Source organism: Caenorhabditis remanei, chromosome X, assembly GCF_010183535.1.
Source record: "Caenorhabditis remanei strain PX506 chromosome X, whole genome shotgun sequence".
Lineage (NCBI taxonomy): Eukaryota > Metazoa > Nematoda > Chromadorea > Rhabditida > Rhabditidae > Caenorhabditis > Caenorhabditis remanei.
In genome coordinates, this window is record NC_071333.1 from 857262 (window position 1) to 868477 (window position 11216).

The 11216-nt window shown below is 37.5% G+C and overlaps 2 protein-coding genes across 2 annotated transcripts; both read right to left on the minus strand.

Annotated features, from left to right (window-relative positions):
• Window positions 1-1184: 1184 nt before the first annotated feature.
• On the minus strand, window positions 1185-3739 carry GCK72_022231 (uncharacterized protein; the record flags this gene model as incomplete). Its single annotated transcript, XM_003106953.2, has 4 exons — window positions 1185-1390; window positions 2088-2615; window positions 3421-3599; window positions 3651-3739. 4 exons carry the CDS (start codon window positions 3737-3739, stop codon window positions 1185-1187), a joined length of 1002 nt encoding a protein of 333 aa, XP_003107001.2.
• Window positions 3740-6507: 2768 nt separating this feature from the next.
• Window positions 6508-10703, minus strand: GCK72_022232 (uncharacterized protein; the record flags this gene model as incomplete). Its single annotated transcript, XM_053734719.1, has 12 exons — window positions 6508-6692; window positions 6743-6868; window positions 6916-7115; window positions 7167-7393; window positions 7556-7744; window positions 7794-7919; window positions 7969-8199; window positions 8248-8366; window positions 9461-9657; window positions 9772-9889; window positions 9941-10064; window positions 10533-10703. The coding sequence occupies 12 exons, from the start codon at window positions 10701-10703 to the stop codon at window positions 6508-6510; spliced, it is 2013 nt and encodes a 670-aa protein (XP_053578285.1).
• Between the last annotated feature and the right edge of the window lie 513 nt (window positions 10704-11216).

Sequence of the window (11216 nt, forward strand, 5' to 3'; positions counted from 1 at the left end):
CAAAAAAAATCGGTTTTTGAAAAAAGAGAGAAAAAAACTGGCAAGGTATGTTTTTCTCAAGAAATGGGAATATAGTCTTGGAAGTAAAAAGTCACTTAAACTATATAAAAAAGCTTGGAGAAAACTTGAAATTGAACGCCAAAATATCTTCATTAATTTTCTGCATGTGTTTCGGGAGGAGAGGTGCAATGTGTGTTCACTGACCAACGTGAGTAAAAAGAAGAGGAAAGAGGACCGAGAAAATAGGCATGGGGCGTAATTGACGCTGCAGATGGTCAGAGATGCACAATAAATGGTATTGGATTAGGACAGTCTTTGAGTATAAAGGAGACCGGAATATGCGTGAGATTACTCTTTCAAAGCCGACACTGACAAAAAACATAGTCTTTTTTGGGTTCGGTTTAATTCAATTCATCAGCGGCCCAAACAAAAACTAATTTTTTTTTTAAATTTAAATTATTTTGTTTGCAAATAAAACATTTTTTCATATGATACAATGATTTACGTAATGGAAAAAAGACAATAAGAGGACAAAGAAGGAAATTGAAAGAATAGATAACATCTAAAACGGATAAATAAACCAACTTATCTCGCTTACTAGCTATTCACTATATATTATCAGTAGGTTCTATTTCTAGTGATCTGACCGCTACCAAACCATCCATGTTTTATCAATCGTTTACAATGCCCTTCTCTCTCCCACTCTAGTAAAAAAAAGAAATTTTTGGATTCAAAAATATCCCGCAGACAGATTTTAAAATGATTTCATTAAAACTTTCGAAAAAAAACTGAAATTGAACTTCTGAAACAATTAAAAGTAACTATTCACAGCCAAATGACCATCGTTCAAAGTATCTATTTGCTTCAGGAAAAAACAACGTGAGATAGCAGACGATGGACACAGGAGAATGGAGAGACGCAGATATAAAGACAAAGTCCTTCGCACTCGTGTTTTCTCTCGTTAGAGCGCGTTTGCAGAATTTGGAGAAATTGGGAGGAAGGAAAAGAGGTATTGATATGCAGTCAAGTGATATGCATAAGCAGAGAAGGGTGAGGAGATACAGAGGAGAGAGAGAAGAAGCAGGACTGAAAGGGCACATGGAAAAGAGAAAAATTTTAGAGAAGATAAATGGAACGATGGTGAATTGAGCAGTTTAAACAATTAATACAATAGAAAAAATGTATTAATCATTCCTATAAGTGTTCAAGGAAGTTTCCCGTTCCATGGTAAAGATCAGCAATGTTCCTTTTGGAAGTTTCATATTTTTCACTCCATCTAATACAACAAGAAGGTTGTCTTCTCTCGTCACAAGGCCCATTTTTGTTCTTTCCATTATTGAAGTATCCAAGCCGACTTTCTTGTTGTACTTCTTAGTGATGGCGACGAACTCTGAAATAAACAATGATTTACTGATTGAATTGTTTGAGGGACACTTTTTTCGGCTCTATTACAGTTTAGATGTCCTTTAAAAACTAAAACGTCCCTTAAAACACTTAAACGTCCCTTAAAACACTTAGACGTCCCTTGAAACACTTAAACGTCCTTTCAAACTCTAATTTTTTTAAAACGTCCTTTCAAAAGTTTAGACGTTCCAAAAAACGTTTAAACGTCCCATAAAATGTTTAGACGTCCCTTGTAATCCCAAAATATAGTTCTGAAGATTTAAACGTCCCAAAAAACATTTAAACGTCCCAAAAAACATTTAAACGTCCCAAAAAATATTTAGACGTCCCTTGAACACTTTCAGTGGCTTTTAGTGTTGAAGGGACGTCTAAACATTTTTTGGGACGTTTAAATGTTTTTTGGAACGTCTAAGTATTTAAAACCAAATTTTCGGACTTCAAGGGACGTCTCAATATTTAATGGGACGTCTAAACGTTTTTTGGGACGTCTAAATGTTTTTTGGGACGTTTAAACATTTTTTAACATATTTGGGACCCGAAAGGACGTTTAAATGTTTCAAAGGACGTCTAAGTGTTTCAATGGACGTCTAAGCGTTTTAAGGGACGTCTAAGTGTTTTTTGGGATGTTCAAGTTTTCAAAGGACATCTAAACTGTAATAGAGCCCTTTTTTCAAATTACTCACTCTTACTATTTTCATTCAGTTCATAGCCTTGTATTTTGAACTCCATCAAACGATTGGCCGTATCCTCGTCCAGTTCTCTGTACATGTCCAATACTTTAGCTTTCGACATCTCCATTTTATTGAAGCTGTCTTTTCGAAAATGATAACCAGTTCCAGTCAACATCATTATTTCTTGGAATTTGATTTTTTTGGCTTGGAATCCTCCGGCTTGAAGGAGCTCCATCTCCGAGGCTTCTTCTTTTTTGACGTTTCCAATATATATCTCGTTGAGCACATTGTAAACTTCGTTGTTGACGTCCGCCCTCTTCTCTTTACGTGCCTTGAATTCGGGATATATGATTTCCACCTGAATTCTTTGACGTGCAACATAGGACTCCATTATATCACGGAAGTTCGAAACAATTCGTGGTAGGTAACTTCCGAAAAGACAGAGAGAGCCTTTTGTGGCATAAGGGTCGAGATTGATTCCAACTATGGGAACTCTATTGTAGATTAATCGGCATGCTTTGATGTACAGTAGGTTGTCACCTGCAATAGTTATTCAGATAATGTAGTGGCTGAGCATGTGGCGGGTCAGAATTTGGTTAGGTGAATGACATTCAGAGGAGTGAGCACTACAGTATGAATAAGTTCGAAGAATGTGATTATTAATTTTAACTTTTTTTACGACTGAAAAAAATTAAAGCGTCGCACTTTTATTAAAGAATCGTGATTCGAATGGTCTTTACACACTAATACATAAACATCGATAAACCAAAGTGTTTACAGTACACAGGTACTAATGTTTTACAGTTATGACCTGAAAGAAATCATGTTTTTCACTTTCAGTTAAATTTTTTGAAAGGATGTCAAGGTAAAACTGATTGTCCCTACAGAGAAAACTTTTAATATGTAAAACTGATTAAAAGTGAAAATCCTTTTTTTTTTAGTTGACTACTTTTTTTGTGTGGGTACTTCCAAGAAAGTTATAGTTATTTTGGGTTAATATCTCAAAAATCTCAATTTTTCGCACTGATTGAGAAGAGTCAATTTGAGCAAGAATCTCTTTGTCGAGATGTAACTTGCTGGGGACTGCACGTAATAAAAAGTTTTCAACTACAAAAATGGATTACTATTTTTGATTTACGACATCTTTAAAAAAATTACTTTGTGGGACAATCAGTTAAACCGTGATGACACACTTTCAGATTAAATCATTTTCAACTGGAGGAGGAAACTTTCGATATTTTTTTGACAGCTACTATCTTAGGAAACGAAACCAAAAATCTCCAGACTGACTCTATGACCTTCCATAGTTAGACACCTTTCAACACCCTATGCAAATACAACTAACCAATTGTGATCACCCAATCCACTCGAATACCACAGAGCTCAGAGTATAGAGTATCGATACCACATACTCTTATGACAACATCTAGAGCTTGGAGCGTCTGGATTTGACTGACTATAGTTTCACAGATAACTTTCTCCATTGCACTAGCTGCAGCCTTCTCTTTCAAAAATTGAGCTTCACTGAAAAATATTTTTGTTTCCCTAAGAAAGTACTATTATCCTATGAGTTACCTTTGATTTTTCGAAGCCTTCTCATTGTTCTTTTGAGTAATTTGGATTTTCGAAGCAGGAGCTGATCCACGAACAAGTACTACCAACATTGGAAAAATAAAGAGTATCAACCAAAATTAAAAGTAAAATGAAAACGAAATCCGTTTCTGGGAGGTGCCCGCCCATAGCTCCACAGCTGGTACAGATGTATCGTGACCTTGAAAGGGATCGAGGATGCTCACAAGCCACTTGTTACTAAAGTATCGAAAAAGTATCTGTATTGTGGATATAAAATTCTGGAACTGCTGTTTTAGGCTATTTTGATGGTGTAGCAAAATTAGGTTCAAAAAAGTGATATCTATGCTAATAAATTGACTCTCCCCAGTGCCTGGAGAGTCTGGCCTGATTGTGTTGTGTGTGGTGGTTGTGAAGAGTACCTCAAACTTGGGTAATTAAACCTTTTATTATAAAGATAAATTAAGAAAAAAACAATAAGATTTTACAAATAACAATTGGGTGAAAATATAAAAAGATGAGAAATCGTTTCGATATGATTCGCTATTTATATGAATGAGCTCTGTCGGTAGGGGGGCGTGTATACATTCCCAGACAGAGCGGGGGAGGAAAAGTTTAATAAATCTATTCAATTCAGATTGATTCGTTTGATAAAGGGTTCTTTCGTTATTAAATTCCTATTCGATGATAAGAAAAGATGCTCGGTGTTTGATCTTCGGAGTTAGGATAAAGTACAATATACAATAAAGAAATTATACAAAAAGAGACCCGAATCGGGTTCAGCTAAGCTGAAATATTGTTCAACGAATTTGGTGAATGGTACAAAGTTCATCACCTTCTCTAAAAATAGGTAAATGGAAAAACTAGATTTTGGAAACTTGAAGTTTGTAAGATAATCTTAGAAAACGACCTTTCTCATCAAGGAACGGTATTTATGAGAAATAGAGTAACGACCGAAGACGACCAACTCTGTGTCAAATTTTTTGGAAAATGATCAAAAATTTGATTCAGAAGCCTTTGAAAATGATATTTTTTCACTGGGAATTCACAAAATTGTGAATCGTTTTTTTTTTGTATTCCTCGTAAATATCATTCTCCCAACAGAATTTTCAAGTTTTATCAATTTTGGAGTCGATTTTGAATATATTGCACTTTTCGTTGTCCCACTGGCATCATCTCTTCAATTAGAATTGCGGAAAAATCCAAGATTTCCATTTTACAGGGGTCGCTGCCTGTATATCGACGCCCATAGTTGTATTAGGTTGTCCCAAAAGTTTTCGAACATAGTTTTGTTAATCTGCTATAGGACAGAGAGCGAGAATCAAACCAAATAGTGCATGTTTTCCATTATATAAGACGTCGGGTGTATTGACAATATCATTCATTTCTTCTGGCTGCCTTCTCTCAATGAACGCGGCACCAATCTTTGGCCCCGACCGACTTCATATTCGTCATGTCATTTTATTTTTGTTTCTATCTAACTCCGAAATCACTGAGATTGAAGAACGTATGGTTGAAGTTTATAAGGATATTGCCCCTCAACGGCAGACAATTAGCCGTTAGGTCCATCGTTTCAAAAATAATGATTTTTCTTTGACCGAAGCAGCACGTTCTGGAAGACCAGTGGAGTTCGACATTGACAAGTTACGGGAGGTAGTGGAAAGTGACCCACTTCAATCCATTCGTGAACTGGAAACAGTAATGGGCTCTAATCACTCTGCGGTAGAAAGATGACTGGGAGCTCTTGACAAGTAAAAAAAAATAGGAAGATGGATACCACACAAATTGTCTAACTTTGACCTTGAGCGCCGAGTGGACATGTCACTGCATCTTCTAACCCACCATCCTAATTTCAACAGGCTGGATCATTTGGTTACGTCGGACGAGAAGTGGGTCTTATACGAAAACCACCACAGGAGAGCCCAGTGGGTTGATGCTGATAAACAGCAAGAGGATGTCGTCAAACAGGAGTTACACCCTAAGAAAATAGTGCTCTCCGTCTGGTGGTCTGTTCATGGAGTGCTTTATTGGGAACTGCTTCCCAAGGGGAAAACTATCACCGCCGACTACTATTCTTCTCAATTACAAAAGGTGAAGCCCAAACTGATCTACTGGACAGTCCCTGCTCACCCTCCGTACAGCCCTGATATCGCTCCTTCGGATTACCATTTGTTCAGCGACATGCATCGATCCTTTGAAGGCCAGGACTTCAAAACAAAGTCAGAGGTCGAGAAATGGTTGAAGAAGTATTTTGACTCGAAGCAGCCTGAGTTTTGGCGGAAAGGTATTGAATCTCTATCTACTAAATGGCAAAGAGTTGTGGATAAAGGTGGTCACTATGTTTGATTTTTGTAATATTCTGGCTTTGAATAAATTTGAATTCAATAATGTTCGAAAACTTATGGGACAACCTAATATATGCAGTTCGTGAACTTTTTCGAAAAAAGCGAGTTGATGACATTTTCATTGAGTCCCACCTGTTACTCGTACCATCTGTATCGAAAGAGTATTGAAATGAAAAAAACACTGAATGTGTCCCTACAAATTAACAAAAACGGGCAGAAACGCGGAACGGCGTTCATTTTGAGTACATAACGGGTTTATAACAGATAACAATTTTATTTTCTGATAACTGAGTATTTAGAGATCTCTGAAACATGCTATGAAAAACCCAACCGTTAAAAACTGCGAGTAGAACAGTTACTACTGTAACTGGTAGCATCAAAAGCAAAGCATAACAACCCTAAAAGACCATGCATAACTATTCACTACCCTTAACTGACAGAAATGCAATTTATTCATCATCACGATAAGATATGAGATTCTACCAAATATGAAAGACTAGCAAAATAAGCGAATTGACTCAATGAATTCCATTAGTATAATACTGGAATGAGTCATAGAACCGTGTTGTGTAACTATCCCGGGAACCTTCTACAAGAGTATCGACCAGTTGTTGGAGTTGTTCATCAGTGCTGCTCACATGGAATCGTGCCTCGAGTGCTCGGACTGTCTCGGCTCCAGCGCGGAAGCATTGCATTTTGGAACCTGAAACATTGCTGAGTTCAGTTTTCGGGCGTTAAATTAGAGTGACTGACCCGAAGACATAATTTCAGCAAGAGATACAATACGACGATGGTGTTTTCTGGCAGCCATGAGTCCACGGAGCAGCAAACTCTTGAAATATAGGAACATATCACTGTCTATTCCTCCCATCACATCAACTAAAAGTGGTTTGATTTGCAAATGGAAAATTTAGACCAAAACTTACTAATTTCAGTTGTCAATTTAAATGGCGCAGTTTCAAAGCCAAGATTCCTCGGGGACGATGAAAGCAAGAACCCGTAATCAATATGGATCAAATGGCCTTCCATATCCAATAAAATGTTGCCATTATGACGGTCCTTCAGTTGTAAGTAGTAGCTGACAAGACTATAGGCCGCAGTGCTTTGAATAAAGTTCTTCTGAGCACTGAAAATAGACATGCAGTATTATAATTTCTTACAAATCATAAAGACTCACTTCACATAAGTTTCACTATTTACAGGACCAAATACATTCTCAAAATGATGCTTCAGCAAGGGTGTTGCAGGGTTTCCATTCATGCGGAACAGGTTTGTAAGGTGGCGTTTGATTTGGTGGAGAGACAATGTGTCAAGAACAGGTTCAATTAATCCAGCGTCAGATCCGATGCACACAATTTTGTAAGGTCGCAGATATAAGGGAACTCCTTCCTCTTGCCAGAGATCCTGGAAAATTTTAGAAGTGAACTACACTGACAGATTTAGTTTACAATGACAATGGTAAGTTACACTAACAATTTACACTGATACACTGACAAAATCTTTGTACAGCGACCAGTACACTGACAAATGCACCGACCATAATAATTCAATTATTCAAACACACACCTTGAATGTAAACAAAAGTTGTTGAGCAAATGCTTCTTGTGACAGATCATCGCCGGTTTTGACTATTACTGGAATTAAATCCCATTTCTGGTGGTTTTCATAACGACTCGATCCTCTAATCCGAGACTTCTTTTCCGCCCAAGACTCGGCAAAAACTGCAATCGAAGGGTCCGTTGAGTCGTGATAGCTCTATAATAACAGAAGTTGAGCCCATTGTCTACTGGAGTTGCAGTATTACCTTGTTTTTCAGCAAGATACTCTCACTTTGTGATCTTTTCATCTTTTGATCCAACGATGCAGGTGTTTTGACGTTGTTGTAGTGGGGTGAAGACCGAACAACCTCTGCGAAAAACACATATGGCACCTGGAAACATTGCGATATGATTTTCGAAAGAAATAATCAAGTTATGCACCTTATCCTTGCTATTCAACACTGCACTTTCATCAACACAAATGTTAAAAATTGTATTCTCAAAGTCAAATGGAATCCACACTGCTGTAGGCAGCATAGAATTCAACATATTCAGCTCTGATTGTAACGCAATTGTCTTCTCTTGTTTCGAACTGAACAAGTGTTGTTGTGTCAGTTTTACACCAATAAACACAAGTCGGCCGATGAAGTTTTGTTGATTCGTCAGGATTTGCTGAAAAAAATATTCATGTTTCAAAGAACATTACCAGTAAACACATACCGAGCTGATTGGTCCGTAACGAGGTTTCTCGTACGAGTCCAGTGTCGCATTGAGAGCTGTCGACTGACTTTGCACCTCCGAATGATAGAAATTCCCGTTGTATTTGCCATATGTCGAACCTGGAACAAGACATTTGAGGGTATGAAAACTTTATTCCATTTATAGTCAAAACCTGCGATTCTGTCTCAAAAAGCATTTGCTCAACAACTTTGTCTACATTTAAGATAATTGTTTGATTTATTGAAGTGATTTGGTCAGTGCGTTTGTCACTGTACTGGTCGCTGTACAAAGATTTTGTCAGTGTATCACAGGAAATTGTCAGTGTATCACCGGAAATTGTCCGTGTAGCTCTCTATTGTCATTGTAAACTACAAATATATCCGTCAGTGTAGTTCATCTCTAAACTTTTCCAGGGTCTCTGGCAAAAGGAAGGAGTTTTCCTATATCTGGTATCTAGTGAAAAGGCAATAAATCAAGCTAGCTCAGCATATAATTATGCGTCCTCCCTTTGCATGACATCCTCGCTCGATATCAAAAATTGAAGCACTTTTTTCTCACGTACTAGCTTTTTTCCATAAAACTGCTTTCGTAAACTTTTTTACTATGACTACTGGCTCTCTCGCGAAACTTCTGCCATTCTTTTTTGATCAATACATTTCTGACGTTTAAAAAACAAAAAAGTAGGCTCATCCTGATGTATTTTTGAAATAATATCGTCAACTATTCGAAATTATGTCACTTTGTTTCTACACTGTGTATGTAATTGTCTCAGATTGCCTACAATAACGTAGTGTGTAAAAAATAGTATTATATAATAGTAAGACTGAAAGTCGGTTAATAGCACTTTCTGCTGTGCCAGTGTTCAATTTTTTTCTCTGATGTGACCACTTATAGGTTTCTTGCAAAAAATCTGTTTCTCATATGTTATACCTGAGGCGCAAGAACATAGGTTACTGCACCTTCTTTGGTTCATCCTAGGGTTTAGTGAGAAGCGTATGTTCAAATTCATAAATACCCTTGAGGGGCAAAAAAAACTCTATTCTTGGAGGTACTTTTGGCGACTTTACGGGTTTTCTACCAATTTTCGAAAATATACTTGTGGTTTTTATTATGTTCGCAGAATTCCATAAGATGATAGTATTTCGGGACTCATTTAGAATGTTGGAAACGTTTGAGGCATACATTTCCTCAATTTTTCTGAATAAAATCCTACCAACTGTCCAATTTGTCTCTTCTAGTCGATCCAGTGACAATATGTTCATACTCTCAATGCTTGACCCGGGACTATTTGTTTTGCTGAGCAAGCTTTTCAGCATCAGTGCGTGATTCTCATACTTGTTTGGCACGTTTCGAGTGAAGCAGTTGAGAAGCCAGATGCACAACACGGTGAATTGAGCGTCGTTTTTGTGTCTGTAACAAAATGTTGTTAGAATTTGGAATCGGCCTCAATTTCTATGCTCCTTGTGGCGCAATCAGGCTGTTTTGGAGATGGGCAAACAAACAAACGTGAAACTGAAGACGCACCTCTCTTCAATATAAGCATGAGAAACACTAGCCGCGTCGACTTTGGTGACGTAGAGATACATCAGCTGGGGGAGGTAGAAATCCAAGTCTTTCTCCGGCAAATCGAACAGTCGCTTTCCTGAAATTGTGGAAATAAATTAGTGATGAACGGTGGTAGAGTATTGATTACCAAGAAAAGTGAGACTGGGTTTATCCTGAATCGAGTTCAAGTACTCGACTGCCATCGATGCATCAAAGCTATCAGATGATAAGAGTCGAATTGTCCAGCTCTGTCGATCATGTGTTGGCTTGATCTGAAAATAAGAATTGCGTTAGACACAGTGCTACCTCACCTAGTTTTTGTATTCCTAAATGATAATTTCAGTGTTTTTTGCTGAACCAGTGGTCAGCTGTGTTAACAACACTTTTTTTTACAAAATTACTGATACTATGGCAAAGGTTAGTTTGAATAAAATGACTTGTTCATTTTACGTTTCTAAAAATTTATCTGTGACCTATTGGAGAGATTTTCGCTCTTTATGTCATAAAACCAGATCTCCCAACCGGAAAAAAAATCTATCTGGGAACAAACTTTTTTGAATTTTTCGACGAGTTTTAATTATTTTTTCTGTTTTTAGTTAGTCTTCAGGGTTTTAATTCTCTTTCTCTACTCAAAAAAATCAAAGCTTGCTATTCCTGATGTGTCAGAGTTGTTTTTGGCAGAATACAGTTCTTTTCGCATTAGTCATCTGTTTATTTTTCCTCATTTCACTCCCACTCACGCTATTTTCCTTTCCAACCTCAATTTCACCATCGTCCTCCTTCTCGATATCATCATCGGGCGCTGTGATCATTTCATCCGTCGATTTCCCTGCATTTTCCGCGTTTGGTACAGACGCATCCTTCAAATCCGGCTGCTTTATCGTATATTCTACATCATTTTCGGATTTCATTCTGAAAATTCGGTTTTTATAGGGATTGGCTAAATTAATTAGAAGAAAACCGCAAGAAATACTGAGAAGAATGAGTGGAAATGACGAGAATAAACGATATCTGTCACGCGCGGGGGAAGGGAAAACAGTGGAGGTGTGCAAACGCGCGCCGCTGGACTGCACGCATAAGGGTATACAACAACATTCAACAAGGCATACGGCGAGAAATAGTGGGGGAGAGCGAGAGACGGCGAGAGAAGGAGAGCGAACACAGTCGTTATTTGTCGGGACTCCTCTTTCCTTTCTTTCTTTTTCATTCCTCAATGAATAATTGTTGTAAACTAGAACACATCGTCCTTTCAACCTTGAATTTGAATCACAATAGGTGTCTATATCGATTTCTGGTCTCTTATTTCCCCTTCTCTTATTTGTTTTGTTCCCAATGCGCACTTCAATCAATTCATTTGAATGCAACTTTTCTATTCAACTTTTAAACTTTCAGATTATCAAAAGAGTACAATTATCAATACAGCA